General features: G+C 31.8%; 1 protein-coding gene across 1 annotated transcript; it reads right to left on the bottom strand.

The window, feature by feature from the left end:
• Positions 1 to 507: 507 nt before the first annotated feature.
• On the bottom strand, positions 508 to 3,793 carry LOC127702870 (uncharacterized). The gene is made up of 2 exons (XM_052207174.1): positions 3,382 to 3,793; positions 508 to 701 (listed from the first exon to the last, which is right to left on the bottom strand). The coding sequence occupies exons 1-2, from the start codon at positions 3,779 to 3,781 to the stop codon at positions 508 to 510; spliced, it is 594 nt and encodes a 197-aa protein (XP_052063134.1). The 5' UTR covers positions 3,782 to 3,793.
• Between the last annotated feature and the right edge of the window lie 14,872 nt (positions 3,794 to 18,665).

Below are 18,665 nucleotides of genomic sequence, written 5' to 3'. Positions count from 1 at the left end.
ATCGCTTTTGATAATGTCACAATCAAGAAAAGGGGACGGATATATGGTAACAACAAGTGGAACATATCTACTGTCATCAGTGACATAAATATTACATCTTTTAAGGGGATATTTGTCTCAATGTTTATTGGACAAAAGGCTGGTGAAAAACAAAGTTGCTAATTAATCTAGTAACAATTAGCACTTACACGCTTTTACAGCGACGTTAGTCAAAATAATAAAAGGTTTATAAAGTATGTCGAAATATATATATGCAACACTAATAATTCTCAGTGGTCAGAATCAATCCAATGATGAGATTGCAGTGAACAGATTATTATCATTCATCATATTTATTCAGAACCCCATAAAAATGTTACGAGTCTGATCATTACGACATAACTTCTACAAAGATTAAATTGACGTCCAAATCTTTTGTTATATTCCTCTTTTTTATACAGGATTTTTTTATCATAATGTTTCTCCTCATTTGAACACCAAAAACAAATGTATATTCCTAAGTTTAAGTTAATATAAAATAAGTACCTCTTCTCCCTCAGTAATCTCAATCTGATCTTTGTATGTACCAACTAGAATAACTGGTGGATCAAGGCGTTGATCTGTTAGATCTTTAACTACATCAGTATTACTACCACTTTTGGTGTTCTGATTTTCTAATTTACAGTAGCAGTGGATCGAGTCCATCCATAATCGAAACATCCCTAAACATAATGACAAGCTTGTGCATTGTACATCAGTAATTTTACTTTACTTACAGTTTATGTTATAGACTTGCTTGTTCGATTGTGTCAATGACAATGAACGGAAATAGTTTTTTTTCTGGTTGAAGTAAGTGATCATTTTGTTGTATAGGTATATTGTGTGATTTCTTCTTATGAACTATGGTTAATATAGGCAAAGAGTGGAGGTTTGTGTGGACATAAAAATGGTTTAAACCTAAACTTGTTTACATATATCAAGTCAGGCTGAAGATTCCCGTGCAAATAAAAAATATTCTTATATAATAAACTCATCATAGATACCAGGATTAAACTTTTTACGCCAAACGCGCGTTTCGTCTACAAAAGACTCATCATAGACGCTTGAATAAAAAAGTTGAAAAGGCCAAATAAAGAACGAAGTTGAAGAGCATTGAGGACCAAAATATCCGAAAGGTTTTGCCAAATACAGCTAAGGTAACATATTCCTGGGGTATAAAAGTCTTAGTATTTCGAAAAATTCAAAATTTGGTAAACAATTAATTTTTAATATGATTATTTTCATCGGGTATACTCCAGATCAGAAGTTTGAAAACCAAAATACATGCATAGACTTTTAAGTGGAATTATTTTGTTGAATTTCGTAAATTGTCCGTTTATGAATTTAAAATTAAAAAGAAAATTAGGTGTCAACTCCCTCAGCTAAAGTTGACCTTAGATGGATTTGGCTATGATTTTATGTCCTTTTTGGTCAAAATAGCACTTAACGTGTTTCGATACTTATACATTCTTGTCTTGCAGCTATTTGGCACTGAGCGTCCCTGATCAAGGTAAATCAAGAAAAGCACTTTCGACGCATAAAATTATTAAAACTATTATTTTCATTTTTTTTCATAGATTATCTCTAGATCTGTCATAGAGGATTAAAGATATATTCTACTTGTCATAGCCACAATCATATTCTCCTTTACTCATTGTTCACAAAAGACAATTGTAACAACATATTAGACACACCATTTAAGCTGTTAGTAATGCAGTAGATTCCAAGTGGATATTGTATTTGTTTGGGTCAATATTTAGTATTTGTCATTATTTTTTTGGACTGCTCTTTGTGTTTTCGTGCATATTCTTATAATCGGTAATTGTATTGGTCGTCTTTCATTTACTTTTGATTTCTGTCTCTCTATTTCTATTTTGGTCTAGTTCTGATTTGATTTCCAACATAAATTTTCCTGTACTGTCACTGATGCTTTATGATTTTCACCAGTGATTGGACGCTCAAATCAAAACAATCAGATAGTAGGTATCAAGATTAGAATAACTACAGATTGTAAACACGAATCTATTTGCTTTGCAATATTTTTCTATCATATTATATAATTTGGCATCGTTGACACTTAATTTCAAGAATAATTAATGTAGTATAGATCAAAAGTAATTATATGTATACTTTTAAGGTCAAGAGATATAGGAAGATGTGGTATGAGTGCCAATGAGACAACTCTCCATCCAAGTTACAATTTATAAAAGTAAACCAGTATAGGTCAAGGTACGGCCTTCAACACGGAGCATTGGCTCACACCGAACAGCAAGCTATGAAGGGCACCAAAAAAATACTTGTGTAAAACCATTCAAACGGAAAAACCAATGGTCTAATCTATATAAAAACGAGAATCGGGAAACACGTATGAACTACATAAACAGACGACAACTACTGTGATCAGATTCCTGACTTAGGACAGGTGCAAACATGTATTATGCTGTGTAATGAATTGTCTATTCAATTATGTTATACAAGATATATTAACTGTGGTCAATTGAGATTGGCATTACAGTGGCGGTGATTCAACTTAATACTCAAACCTGTGATTGTAATTGTTTGTTAATCATGACAACTATGAACTGCTACAAAATCATTACTCTAACATGCCTTACAAAAGAATTGGAATAAAAGCATTAGAAAAAGTGTGGGAATCAACTTAATACCAAAACGCAGCTCGTACCAAATGTTTTTCATTTTTTCATTACTTACACAAGCATGAATTACTGATAAAATACTTTTGTATTCTAATCATCTGCTTAAATTTGATATCTTACTTTTTCACATAAACTCGTAAATATCTACATTTTATCAATTATGATTTACAAAGTAACTATATGCAAGTGTATATCTAAACGTAAGTAGCTGTTCAAAATATCTTTTCTTAATCTAAGGGCAAGTGGCATGTAAAAAGTTGGCAGTAGATGATCAAAATGGTGTACAAACTTTCCTCAAGTCATAAAACACATGAATTGTTTCATGATATGTCATAAATTCAGAACTCTGTACCTTTTCAAAATACGGTATGATCACAATGATCCAGCATGAATGGATAAAAAATTATCTTAAACTAATTTTCTATTAAGTTCAGCAATATTTATCGTTATCGTTAATTGTAATACTTTCTCTTTTGTGTCCTGATTGATGTAGAGAAGATAAATAATAAATGTTATTTTGATCTTAAAATGAAATTTTTCCAACAGGAGTTATGACTCCAAGTATTGATGATTACAATACAAGTAGAATTTTTCTACTGTTTATATGATTTAAACAAAAATATACAATTCCCTAATATAGAGCTATAAAAAAACCTCAAGCAAAACATCAATCCTTTGCTCTATAATTTGTATTTTATAATATTACCTTGTGCCTCTTTGTTGTCAGCTTCGTTCAGTTTTGTAACTACAAGATAAATTGCATCTGCCGACAGAAATGTTTGATGTGTGTGGTAAAATTCTTTGTCTCCAGCAAAATCCCACAACAATAAGGTGGCATACTCTTCTTTGTCATGTAAGTCAACTTCAGATTTTAACATTCTTTCAATTTCATTATGTGCTTGCTCCAATGGATGTTCAGGCTGCTTTTCATAAGATACAATGGCTTTTGTAGGTTGTAATTTATCAAGTGACGATTTAAACATTTTATCAGCTTCCTTGTGTGCTTTCACCAATGGATGTTCAGGCTGCTTTTCATGAGATACAATGGGTTGTGTAGGTTGTAACTCATCAAGTGACGGAAATGCTGAATTAGTAGATTTTGTCATGTTCTTTGTTGAATTGGAACTGGTTGTTTTGTTGTCCCTACTTACTTTGCAGGCCGCTCCTTCTGCTAATGCTTTACTGTTTGCTTTGATCTGACTCTTAATGCTTCTATCGAAGGGTTTTAACAGCCTTGTATGTAGTTCAGCTTCTTCATTTTTGCCTACCGTGGTTTTCAAAAATCAAACAAAATTTCACTATGATATGTCAATAAATTTATTTTTCAGGCTAAGAAAAAGCTGTGAATAAATGAACCAAATGAAATTAATCTTCCACAACAACAAATGGTAAGGAAATGTCAGCTTATTAACTTTAAATCGAATTCATTCTGACTCCAAGACAACCAGTCTTTGCTTTTACTCCAAATGCTGTGTGCTAAGCAGAGGTAAATAAAAATGTTCAAGTCTTTGGTTTACCCCCTGCTGAGGATTAAACCCACAAACTCCAGCACCTAAGGTAGTCATGCTACCATGAAAGCGCAATGACCCCGTTATAAATATAATACAGACAGGTCATTTTAAAATACAACTATAGAGTTAAGCATGTGCAATCGTATAAGCTCGATTGTTTTTGTTCTTTTGGATCTCATTTCATAGATAAAATTATATAATTGAATACTGATTTTTTTTGCGTAAAATCAATCGACAAAATCATTCTTCCTGCTTCTCCTTTCCCTTATGTAATTTTATTCATTTGACATTCTTTTCAAACACTAAACATGTTAAGCTCATGCGCTACCTATTCATAACAAAGGTCAAATCAATGGGCCCATGAATACAAATTAAAATTATACTGAATTATTTACTTGAAAGATAATAATACATCAGCAATGTTTTAGGGCTTTGTTTTGAATATTTTCAAAATATTTCAGCTTTTATAAATCTTAGTTTTTTAAAAAAAAATTTGTCTGAGTTGTAACTTATTTTCCCTTAATTTAGAAAATTGATTGCTATCATTTTGAATTTCAAATCAAATAAACTCATCATAGATATCAGGATTGAAATTTTGTACGCCAGGCGCGCGTTTCGTCTACAAAAGACACATCAGTGACGCTCGAATCAAAAAAAGTAAAAATAATGCCAAATAAAGTACGAAGTTGAAGAGCGTTGAGGACCCAAAATTCCTAAATGTTTTGCCAAATACAGCTAAGGAAATCTATTCCTGAGGTAAAAAGCCTTAGTATTTCGAAAAATTCAAAGTTTTGTAAACAGTTGACTTATAATTATGACCATCTCAATGATAATTCATGTCAACACAGAAGTGCTGACTACTGGGCTGGTGAAAAAGGCATGGTAAACAACAAAGACATAATTGCCAGACGCAAGAGATGGCAAAAGCCCATGTGGCGCAGGTCAGCAAAATCAGCTGAAGATTTAGAGCTAAAAGAACAGTATTTTCAATTCTAATTCAAAAACTTGTAACTAGATCATGTTTTTACTCTACGTCTGCGTTTAAAGGGGCATGAGCTACAAACTAGACTAAAACATAATACATATATTTTTTCAATCATTTATAACAGCGGAATATTGTAAAAATTATTTGGAATAAGAAGTTGGATCGGTCCAATCTTAATCTGTTAATCTGTGATTTTCATCTTCTCTGGTACCTAGACCGGAGTTTAAACTAGAATGGGACCTTTGGGCCTCGGTTGGTCAAAGTTTCCCCCGACTTTGACAAGGAGATTAATCTGCTGATATCTTTTCGGTTTGTCTGTTCTAAGAGTGCCTCCACCATGAAAGCAGACTTCCCAGTGTCCTAGCACTCCCATTGTGTTTGGGTGGGAATTATCCATGTAAAAATATTTTTGAAAATGCATCTCAATTATTCCCAAGGGAGATTACACGGATTTAATTGTTCAATCGCAGCTCTCGATGGGTGCTTCGAATAACAGAGGAATCTACCAGCACAGTCATACATACATAAATTGCTGGTGTTTTATTGACTTGCACGTCAATAAATCAATCCCATTTGATTCTGTATTTAAACTACCATAGAATAACATTTAATTTGTTGAGCATGTGCTTTGCATTTTAAGGGATTGAAACGAATGTCAACTGAAAAAGTAAAACTAGGAGAGAAAATGACAATGAGGGTCGGTTGAAAACAAAATTTTACGACAAGAGAGATGATATCAGATTCCCAATTGTGAACTTTCCATTTCTATGTAGAAACATACCAGCAGCCCCTGCATACGGAGTATATATCTCCCAATTGATACGATATTCCAGGACTTGTATTTTCTATAATGATTTCCTTAATGATAGTTAATTAGTTGCCGACCCGTAAGAAATACACAGGAAATATCGATACTTTTAAACAATCCCAGACATCAGATATTGTTTTCTGGGGAATTTTTGTAGTTCTGAATTACGCTTAATATAAAAATAAGAACATGTGGTACTATTGCCAATGAGACAACTCTCCACCAGAGACCAAAATGACACGACATGAGAATGAAGTTTACAACTATCGGTCATCGTACGGCCTTCAAGAATGGAAAAAACCCAAACCGCATAGCAAGCTATAAAAGGCCCCAAAATGACAAATGTGCAACAAATCAAACGAGAACACTAACGGCCTGATTTAAGTACAAAACAGTAAACAAATATGAAATAAAACAACAAACGACAACCACTGAATGACTAAGGACACGCCAATAAAGAATGTGGCGGGGTTAAACATGTTTGCTTTTGCCAAATCCTCCCCCTAAAAATTAGGGCATATTTGATAAAATTTGAGGGCTTGAATAAATTCAGTGGGCCTGAATTTGGTAGCTAATGCCCCGTTAGCTCATTTAATTACAATAGTGTGAAAGTGAAATATAGAAACTGAATCTTTACTTGAGCTTCTTTTTTATACAAGATTAAACCTGACCTGCGAATTAATTTCATTTTGTGAAATTAGCTTTCATTAAAAACAGGATGGATTTTCAAATTCTAAACTTTTATTTTAGAAATAAAATAAACTGCTGTGTAAACAAAATCTTACCTTTTAATTTATTCCATATGCCATCATTAGATTCTGCATTACATTTAATTCTATGGATTTCAATTCCATTTGTGCTTGTCACCCCTCCTATCTCTTCTCCAAACAATCTTTTTATGAGGGACGTTTTGCCTACACCTTTCTCCCCAACAATGACCAACCGGATGTCTCTCTTTTTCTCTGAGCCTGACTCTAGTAATTTGAGGTACAATGGAACAGATTTTTTATCTGACATTAACTTGATTTCAGGTGGAACTATTTCATCTACATGAAAAAAGTTTACATTATACAATTACCATGATTATAGCCTTTGTATGAGGTCGGTGCGAGGATATCTCGACCTGAAAAAAGTATATTGACTGAGGACGAAGTCAGTGCTCGATATACTTCTCAAGGTCGATATATCCTCGTATCGACCTCATACAAAGGCTACAATTGTTATATTATAATTGCCAATAAGCCAGAAGTAGAGCACAACCATGCAATATCACTTTCCTATAGATAACCGTGCAATATCACTTTTTTTTTAGAATAACCGTGCAATATCACTTTTCTAAAAATATCAGTTTTCTATCTGCTGTTTTCAGTCTACCTTTGAATATATAGTTGAACATGTGACTCTTTCTAAACGAATCAAATTAGTTAGAATATACACAATAATAATACAATCTTAGATCACTAATTTTTTAGTCTATTTTTTAGTAACCAGACCTTAACCATCATATTGTGATCTCAAAATGTATAGGGATTTATTTCTCAATATATATGACCATACATTAGATTAAGGATGCAATCATATATACAGTTTTTGATTTTATATGAATGAAAGACTGACATATTTGTAAAAGTAGTTATCCCCCTGTTGCTTGGTAGCATATTATGATATGGATGATTATATTTTATTAATCAATATAATATAAACTTTGCCCAAAATTAGTACTTATATTTTTTCCTTCTCATTTACTACATGAACATTAAAAAGTAAAATATGACTATTGCAAGAAAAAAAATTATATCAGTACAACCTATAAATATTGGTGTTGCTGCTGTCTGCATAGGAGGTTTCTGGCTAATTTCTCCGGCGCTTGATATGACAATCTATCAAAAGAAAAGACATGTGATGGAAATAATGTAATTAACATTTAGTATTAAAAAAAATCAATTCGAAATGTGCTATATCATGCAAACAGAGCGCTCAAATGTCTACAGAATTATTTACCTTGTAGTGATACATTTTTAATGGAGATCAGTGTCGTGATCCTACCATTTAATGTCTTGTTGTTCTAATTTTGTTTGATATAAAATATCAATAGCAAACTCGAATTGAGTAAAATGACAATTTGGACAATAGAACATTAAAGAAAAATTTATATTTTGAATTACATACGACATATTGTAGTTTTCGTGATAAAAACAGTTGACAATCAGAATAGTTTGTGTAAGTCGTTTTGGCAATAAAGTTTAAAGACAGGTTGCCGGCATTCCTATTTGCACACATTGCGACTCTTAATTGTATCACAGTCTATGGCAAAACTCAATAAAGATCCATCTTTATAACATTGAATTTATAAATTTAACAACACTTACCGTTACCTGGTTTTAAATAATCAAAAGTTTTCTCATTTTACTGGGGAACTTTTACCCAAGGGAACTTAACTTTAAACAAATCTAATGCAGACAGCAATAACTGTCCTTTTCTAGATTCATAAATTGCAGTTTCACATGGGAAACTGTATTCAAGATAAAACGACAAAAGAAACGATTGTAGTTCCCTATTGTCAATTTTCCATTTTTTTGGACGATGATGTTTCTTTAGTCCTTTATTACTGACTGCAAAATTTTATAACATGTTTACTATGTCCGTGCCTGTATACTAATATTGCTGCCATTTATATTATACAATTCATTCTGCGTTACCAAGATTACAGATTAATGATGCATTTATTGACGTTTAATTTGCATTATAAAATACAAATATGGCTAGGGTGAATTAATGCAGGCAATCATTTTTGTTATATAAACCATCTTGAGATATCATTACTACTAATTTTTCATTTGCTGTAACATTTTAAATGTGTATCTCATATTATTATTTACCATAATTAACCAAATTTACTTCGACTTAAACATTTATATTTTATTGAAGATAAATGATTTTTTTAAGCAAATAATATAGAAAAAAACCATGAGATGGTCCTCTGATGTGACAAGGGTGAGGTAGATTTGAAGCAATACAGCCACAAAAATCTTCAGATTGGATTTATTCAAAAGACGGTGGATATTAGAGAGTTATGAAGATTTTTTTTTTTTTGGCTTATTATATTTCTGTATAAAGTGTGCGTAATTTGATACCGAAATCAAAATGATAGAAAAAGGAAATTTTGGACCTCGAAATAAGGCCATGAATATCAATTCAGTAAAAGTTTGATACATAAATAGGGTCAAATAGTCCTATTTTTTTTTACTATAAAGTCAAAGGGAAATCAAATAAATACTGAAAATATACATCAACGGTGTAATCATTAGAGAAAGTGTTCCATTTTCTAAATATCAAAATAATTATGTTTGGTTCAAGACTTACTTGTCTGAATCGGTCATTCGTTATTCATTCAATGTGGCAAAAAATTGGCAAAATTAAGCATATTTATTGTTTATACAGCAACGTGCCAACATTGTATCAAATTGTAACATAGTCCAAGACACTCCTTCATGAGGTTTGATGTAAATTTTGAATTCTGCCAATGAACAGGTATGCATTTCATGTGTACTCTTCACATATCTATGTCTAATTTTCTTTTTTCTTTGCTTGAAATTGAAAGAAAATTAAGATTTAAGCCAATGTAAACATAGATTAAACATATTCCGTTTTACATATATTTACATATCTCTGAAACTAAAATTTAATTTTGTTTGTGAATAAAATACAAAGAATATGCTTTTCTATATTAAAAAAAAATCACCAACAGGTCATTTTAAGCTAAAAAAAATTGAATGAACTGTAGGGAACCTTATTTTGAGACTTCTGTTGTCAAAATCACATTTAAGCTGAAAATATGCCCTTCGTACTGTAAAGGGGTCGCATCTTGTTTCTGGCTATTGAATGCACAAAGCAAAGACTTCAGTTTAGACATTTTGATAGTATTGAGGATATATGATTTCTTACAGCAAATCAAATAGTAAGAAAGTTTTGAGATGGTCACCCGGTCTTACAAGGGGAGGGTAGATTTGAAGCAATTATGCAGGAAAAATTTTCAAATTGAGATTTATCTTATAGGCACTGACAAAGTATTGGAGAATTTTTAAGATCTTTTTAATTTATCATATTGATGCCTGGTTACAGACTTTTGTGTAATTTTATTTCAGAAATACAAGATTTTCATTAGTGAGAGTATATATTTAGTTAAAACTTTATTATATTGGCTACAAAGCAATTTTATATGACAGACAATGTTATATTAAGCAGTTTATTCAGTTCAGTCCATATTCGAGGAAATCCTGGATAATCATAGGTCTGTTCTATGTTTCTTTGGATTTTCAACCAAAGATGAAGAACTTGATCTTTCTTCACTGTATCGGATACCTATACTTCATAAGTGTCCTTACAAACAACGTTATATTGCTGGGTCTTCCAAGTGCTCCACGAAATCTCTTTCTAAATTTTAATATCAATCTTATCAAAAATCAAAAGCGAGATTCAAAGTTATTGTGAAACTACATATTCTAGTTGCGTGAATCAGATGTGGATACAAAAAAAATCCAAAGACCTTTTAGAGTACACACAATCTAAGACTCTTTCATCTTGCAATAGTATTAAAATATTTGACTTTTCTACACTTAACACAAGTATTCCCCATTCCAAACTAAAAGACAAATTGACAGACTTGGTCCTGTTTTGTTTCATAAAAAACGAATGGCAAATGTAGATACAGGTATCTTGTCCTAGGGAGGAATAAATCGTACTTTGTAAAAAAATCACCCTGATTCGAACAAAAAATTCTATAAAACTGACATTATCAAGATGCTTGATTTCGTGATTGACAACATATTTGTTACGTTTGGAGGACGTGTTTTTCAACACACAATCGGCATTCCCATGGGAACCAACTGTGCTCCTCTCTTCTTGCCCACTTGTTCCTTTATTCATATGAGGCTGACTTCATACAGGAACTTCTTAGGAAGAAAAAAAAGTAGTTAGCAGCATCCTTTAAATTTACTTTCCGCTATATAGATGATGTTCTCTTACTAAATAATTCAAAATTTGTTGACTATGTTAAACGCATCTATCTCATCGAACTTGAAATAAAGGATACAACAGATACAGTTAAGTCTGCCTCATATATTGTCTTACATCTAGAAATTGACAATGAGGGTCGGTTGAAAACAAAACTTTACGACAAAAGAGATTCCCAATTGTAAACTTTCCATTTCTATGTACCAACATACCAGCAGCGCCCGCATACAAAGTATATATCTCTCAGTTGAAACGATATTCCAAGGCTCCTATTTCCTATAATGATTTTCTTGATAGAGGATTGCTGCTCACAAGGAAGCTTTTAAACCAAGAGTTCCAAGTGGTGAAGTTAAAATCGTCCCTTTGTAAATTATACGGACGCAATCATGAGTTGGTTGACCGTAATGGAATATCCGTTTCACAGATGACCAATGATGTTCCAATTGTCGTAATTACAATCCCGTGACCTCGAAATATGGCCATCAATACAATTCATCAATTCCTTAGTAAGCTTGATATATAACAAGTGTCAAGCAGCAAGCACTAATTTTGTACTTAAAAGTCACCTTTTCCATGTAATGTGCAGTTTAATATGGGACGGTCAATGGAAAATCAGATAAGTTTTGACGATGCTCATCAAAAGGGTTTATATTTAATGAGATGTTTCATTTTCTAAATATCAAAATAATTTTTATTTGGTTCAAGATTTTTATTGATCAGAATAGTTCATTCGTAATGTATTGTGGCAACATATGGCATATTTATTTTTCTACAGCAACGTGCCAAAATCGTATCAATTTTTAACACAGAAAATGAAACTCCTCCATGAGGTTTGATGTAAATATTGAATTCTGCAACAGAACAGATATGCATATTTATCTTACCTGTATATACTTCTAGTTATATCAATTGTTAAAAACGAACATGAGGAACCGTGTATATTGACTATAAGGTCAGTGGGCGTGTTTTATTTTAAATACACGGGCAGAGGGCATGGAATGTTATAAGAACACTGTTAAAAGTACTTTGTTTAAATTGAATTGCTAATCATGTATTTTGAATACACCAGTTTAAGTAGGTTTCCAATATCGAAGACTTGATCACTGTAATAGTTCAACGATATGAATCCTATTGATCACTATAACATAACATATAATAAAAATATTTATCCTTTTTTTTTACAAATACGTCTGAATTTCCAATATAAAGACAGTCGGTAAAACAAATTCGTTACCCTAGTGACCAAATAAGATATATACGGGGTCAATAAATTCCATATGGGAATCGAGCTTTGCTCGCTCCTGCTCTTCATGGAATTCACTAACCTCGTATACATAGTATGTCGTTTTCGGTCACTAGCACACTGTGTAACTAACAGTATTGTATTGTTCACGAATTTATACCTCATTTTCTTTTTATTTTGTTGAAATTACGAAAGAGGTAGAGATTTAAGCCACTATAAACATACATCAAAGATATCTCGTTTTACTTATATTTTCTTATCTCTGAAACTTAAAACAAGTGTTGATGAATATATTACCTATAAAATGCATTTCTATAATGTCTTTTATTAAAAAAAGTTCTGTAAAGATGTACAATTGAATGGATTGATGTGAGCATTATTTTAAGTCTTCTGTTGTAAAAATCAAATATTCGCTGAAAAAAATCTCGACTTGGTGTAAAGGAAACAAAGAAAAGTTTCGATATGGTAAATTGTTCTGACAGGAATAGAATCCAAATAAGAGAATACCAGTCAGGTACCCATGAAAGAAGTTCCTAATAAATCTAATAATTTAATTTATATTGATTCTGAAATGTATATTGTGGATGATTGTTTGAGTCAACGGTGCGAATTTCATTTTCGCTTTTAACCAAGAATTTAATGCATTTTGGAACTGTAATGCTCTGTTAAAAGCCGGTCATTGCTCTTTTAAGAGTTCTCTGACAAACCTCGAAGGGGAATAAAAACATGAGAAGGTAATTAAAATGTGGCAGTCAAATAAACGGAATTAAAAAATCTGCACTTTAATTATTATAAATTTGCATTGAACTAATGGGGACAATAATTGGGTCCCCGTTCCAACTTGTGCAAGAGTTAGTAATGATTGGTTTTATAATGAACACAGACAGGATATTTAACTTTTTATATTTTCTGTATTATTGTCAGAAAAACATATAATTAATAGTAGACTTAATAATAATATTTCATTTTAATGTTAAACTATTTATTTTTAAAGCATTTTGTGATGTTATTCAATAAATGGATATCTCATTTTGTATATGTTTTAAATACATTACAAATATTTTACAAAATATACCTTATCTATTGTTTTTACAACAAAGTTCCAAAATACTAAAATTGCAGCTTGGTCAAAGACACATTAATTTGTGACAATGTCATTGATACTTAAAAAAAATGTAACCCCAATAAAATTCAAAGTTGTTTTAAAAGGCAGATCCCGTATAGTCAATGTTTTGATCTTTATGTTAAGGAATTATACCTAACAGGAAACAATTTTTCTCAAATTTACATACAGCTATTAACAATGAGTTTTAAAAAGTACCGTCTCTCCCTTTTATAAACATTTTCCAAATAAGTCCATTAATAGCAAGTCATGACATTATCAATAACAAATACTACCAGAAAAACGATCATAATTCAAACAAAAAATATAAAAGTAAGGAGATGATGCTTGATTATCAATCAAAACAATATCAACCAGAGATAAAAAGACCAAGATGTAAACAGCTATAGTTCACCGTATAGGGTTTTGATCATTGATAAATGCCATTTTCTCTCTGAATATCTATTTCTATAAGTTTTTGACAATGTTATTGGTGTTAACATTTTTTTCAAACCAAGACTGCATCTTAATAATATTTGCAAAACAAAAGTCCATTTATCAGTTATTTGCAGTAAATAGAAAAATCAAATTGTGCTCCCAATAATATGTCTTGAATACAAAGATTGATTGAATGTTTGGTGTTTAACGCCACTTTTGCGCTATTCGTGGCAGTCAGTTTTTTTGGGGGGTTGAGGAAGTCGAAGTGTCCGGAAAAAACGACCGACATTCAGTAGGAATGAATAAAAAGAAGCATATATCAGAGTTTCATTCATGAGGGTTTTACAAAATTATTTCTCAAAAACGTTAATCGTAACATTTGCAAAACAAAAGTCCAATTTATCAGTCAAATGCAGTAAACATAAATAATCTAATTTTGCTCCCGATGTTTATGTCAAAAAACTTTTTCTCTGCACTTAGAAACATTCTAATATTCTTATATAATTCTTATATTTTTCTATGTTGTGTTGTGTTTACTATTGTTTGTCTTTTTTACAAAATTGTCTCAGGAACGTTAATCACAGACTGTATCCATATGTTTAATGGACAGAACACCAAGTCCATTTAGAATCAAAATATGGGAAAACGAAAATAAATCAATTTCAAAAGTTCCTCTTAGAAGTCTTCTAAACACAAAGCTGTTAAATTCATAAAATTTGATGTAGATTTGACAAGGTTAAAGTAATAAGTCCTCGACAAAACTTACTTCATTCATATTTTCTTCAAAATCTGCATCCTGAAAGTAGAAAATAAATCTTATATACTGGGTAACAATTTTACAAAATTTACATTCAACATCATAAACTTGCTTGTTCTCTTTTGAAATGGTCTACCTAAGATTTGAATATGTCATTATCTCACTAAATAATTCAAAGTTTTGTGACTATGTTGAACGCATCTATCCCATCGAACTTGAACTAAAGGACAACAGATATATTTAAGTCTGCTCACATCTTGACTTATATCTAGACATTCACAATGAGGGTAGGTTGAGAACAAAACTTGATGACAGAAGAGATGATTTCAGCTTTCCAATTCTTATCTTTCTATTTCTAGGTAGCAACGTTCCAGCATCGCCTGCATATGGAAAATATATTTCCAAATTGATACGATATTCTTGTGCATGCGTTTCCTATCATGAATTCCTTAATAGAGGGTTGCTGCTCACAAGAAAGCTATTAAACAAAGAGTTCAAAGTAGTGAAGGTGAAATGTGGTGCAGGATTTGCTAACCCTTCCGGAAAGATGAGATCACACCCCGGTTTTTGGTGGGTTTCGTGTTGTTCAGTCTATGGTTTTCTATGTTGCGTTTTGTATACTGTTGTTTGTCTTTTGGTCTTTTTCTTATTTGGCTATGGCGTTGTTAGTCTATTTTCAACTTATGAGTTATAATGTCCCTTTTGGTATCTTTCGCCTCTCTTTTAAATTAAAGCACTGAACGTAGAAAAAGGAGTTGCCGTCTAGTCAATGTGCTCATAACAACTAGCTTTAATCCTTATGTTTATGTTATACATAGTCATTCTATTACAGTTCTATTTTAGATATATTGGTTTTTATCCAACGCAATCATAGGTTTGAACGTTGTTTTCAATTTAGACTTGTTTATATTTTTTCGTTTGGGCTTGTATTATATTTGCCTTCGGGTTTATATGATCCGTTCATCATATTTTGACTCTTTCAAATTTCAAGAGTCTATCCTAAATTGAGGTAAATTATATGGCCTTCCAAATACCGTTTCGATTCCTAACATCACTGAAGAGACATTAATTGTCGAAATCCGGATATGGTGTACAAATTTTTGCACCTCATGTTTGCGGTATACCATCTTTTCCGCAAGTTTATTGTTTTCTGTTTGGTGATAATTTAATAATAAGATCTGTTTGGTTCCATCTTGTGATCCGTTTATTTGGCAATCGCCAATGGCAGTCAGCAGGGTTTAAGAACATCAGTTGTTCGACCTGCTAGTCAAATGCGTTTTGTTAAAATATACTTTTTCACTCATTTGGTCTTTTGGAAAATGTTGTTTGTGCTGTATTTAGACCCCTCTACCAAGAAATTTGTTTTGCATGCACACGTATAAAAATTGCGGTTTTTATCCAACACAATCATAGGTTTGAACGTTGTTTTCAATTTAGACTTGTATATATATATATATATATATATATATAGGGAAAAAATAAGGCTGAAAATGCACCAAATATTTATATTCAATATGAATATTCACATTTTGTCTATTACAACAACAAATTGTTCAAAAATGTTCTCCATAGTATCCTACCACCGGTTTCACTGTTTAACAGATCTTCAAAGATATGGTTGCTGGCGACGTCGTCAGGAGTAACGTCCATCAGCGACATTATTATTTAGTCCTGAACGTCATTATATATATATATATATATATATATACAGCACAAACAACATTTTCCAAAAGACCAAAAAAGTGAGAAAGTATATTTTAACAAAACGCATTTGACTATATATATAAACAAGTCTAAATTGAAAACAACGTTCAAACCTATGATTGCGTTGGATAAAAACCGCAATTTTTATACGTGTGCATGTAAAACAAATTTCTTGGTAGAGGGGTCTAAATACAGCACAAACAACATTTTCCAAAAGACCAAAAAAGTGAAAAAGTATATTCTAACAAAACGCATTTGACTAACAGGTCGAACAACAAATGTTCTTAAAACCTGCTGACTGCCATTGGCGATTGCCAAATAAACGGATCACCGATGTAATAAATGGATCTTTATTATGAATTTAATACTAAACAGAAAACAGTAAACTTGCGGAAAAGATGGTATACCGCAAACAAAAGGTGCAAAGGTTTTTGTACACCATATCCGGATTTCGACAATTAATGTCTCTTCAGTGATGTTAGGAATCGAAACGGTATTTTGAAAACCAAACAATGTACCTCAATTTAGGATAGACTCTTGAATTTAGAGGAGTCAAAATAGGATGAACGGATCATATAAACCCGAAGGCAAATATAATACAAGCCCAAACGAAAAAAAATAAACAAGTCAAAATTGAAAACAACGTTCAAACCTATGATTGCGTTTGATAAAATCCGCAATTTTTATACGTGTGCATGCAAAACAAATATCGTGTTGGAGGGGTCTAAATACAGCACAAACAACATTTTCTAAAAGACCAAAAAAGTGAAAAAGTATATTTTAACAAAACGCATTAGACTAACAGGTCGAATAACAAATGTTCTTAAACCCTGCTGACTGCCATTGGCGATTGCCAAATAAACGGTTCACCGATGTAATAAATGGATCTTAATTATAAATTAAATACTAAACAGAAAACAATAAACTTTCGGACAAGATGGTATATCGCAAACAAAAGGTTCAAAGGTTTTTGTACACCATATGCGGATTTCGACAATTAATATCTCTTCAGTGATGTTAGGAATTGAAACGGTATTTGGAAAACCAAACAATTTACCTCAATTTAGGATAGACTCTTGAATTTAGAGGAGTCAAAATAGGATGAACGGATCATATAAACCCGAAGGCAAATATAATACAAGCCCAAACGAAAAAATATAAACAAGTCTAAATTGAAAACAACGTTCAAACCTATGATTGCGTTGGATAAAAACCGCAATTTTTATACGTGTGCATGTAAAACAAATATCGTGGTAGAGGGGTCTAAATACAGCACAAACAACATTTTCCAAAAGACAAAAAAAGAGAAAAAGTAAATTTTAACAAAACGCATTTGGCTAACAGTTCGAACAAAGGATGTTCTTAAACCCTGCTGACTGCCATTGGCGATTACCAAATAAACGGATCACCAGATGAAACAAAATGGATCTAAATTATTAGTTTAATACCAAACAGAAAACAAGAAACTTGCGGAAAGATGGTATACCGCAAACAAAAGGTGCAAAAATTAGTACACCATATCCGGATTTCGACAATTAATGTCTCTTCAGTGATGTTAGGGATCGAAACGGTATTTGGAAGGCCATAACATTTACTTCAATTTAGGATAGACTCTTGAATTTTGAAGAGTCGAAATAGGATGAACGGATCATATAAACCCGAAGGAAAATATAATACAAGCCCAAACGAAAAAATATAAACAGGTCTAAATTGAAAACAACGTTCAAACCTATGATTGCGTTGGATAAAACCGCAATTTTCATACGTGTGCATGTAAAACAAATTTCTTCGTAGAGGGGTCTAAATACAGCACAAACAAAATTTTCCAAAAGACCAAATAAGTGAAAAAGTATATATATATATATATATATATATATATATATATACAAGTCGAAATTGAAAACAACGTTCAAACCTATGATATGTATATATATATATATATATATAGAAGTCTATAAAAAGGACCAACCAGCAAATTTACTATGTACCGGACCGTCTAGAATAGACGATACTGCGCAGATAAGGACAAAATTATTTCGGCTTAACAAATAGCCTTCGTCAGTGTCAAAGGCGCTGACGAAGGCTATTTGTTAAGAATATATATTTGTCAACACGATTTTATAACATCATCTTCGTATATTACCATCTTATATTAGTACCGTTGTGCAAATCTTTAGACTTATATATATATATATATATATATATGGTGTACAAAATGTTTTGCACCTCATGTTTGCGGTATACCATCTTTTCCGCAAGTTTATTGTTTTCTGTTTGGTATTAAATTAATATTAAAGATCCATTTTGTTACATCTTGTGATCCGTTTATTTGACAATCGCCAATGGCCGTAAGCAGGGTTTAAGAACATCCGTTGTTCGACTTGTTAGTCAAATGCGTTTTGTTTAAATATACTTTTTCACTTTTTTGG

The sequence above is a fragment of the Mytilus californianus genome, unplaced genomic scaffold, assembly GCF_021869535.1.
Source record: "Mytilus californianus isolate M0D057914Y unplaced genomic scaffold, xbMytCali1.0.p SCAF_5, whole genome shotgun sequence".
Classification (NCBI taxonomy): domain Eukaryota; kingdom Metazoa; phylum Mollusca; class Bivalvia; order Mytilida; family Mytilidae; genus Mytilus; species Mytilus californianus.
This window is presented reverse-complemented; position numbering and strand designations above follow the sequence as displayed.

What these genes read in the sequence shown, in the direction of transcription:
- LOC127702870 (XM_052207174.1), bottom strand. Translation starts at nt 3,781, where the DNA reads ATGACAAAATCTACTAATTCAGCATTTCCGTCACTTGATGAGTTACAA. An exon ending in TGACAACAAAGAGGCACAAG is followed by an intron (nt 702 to 3,381) that starts GTAATATTATAA and finishes CATTATGTTTAG; the next exon opens with GGATGTTTCGATTATGGATG.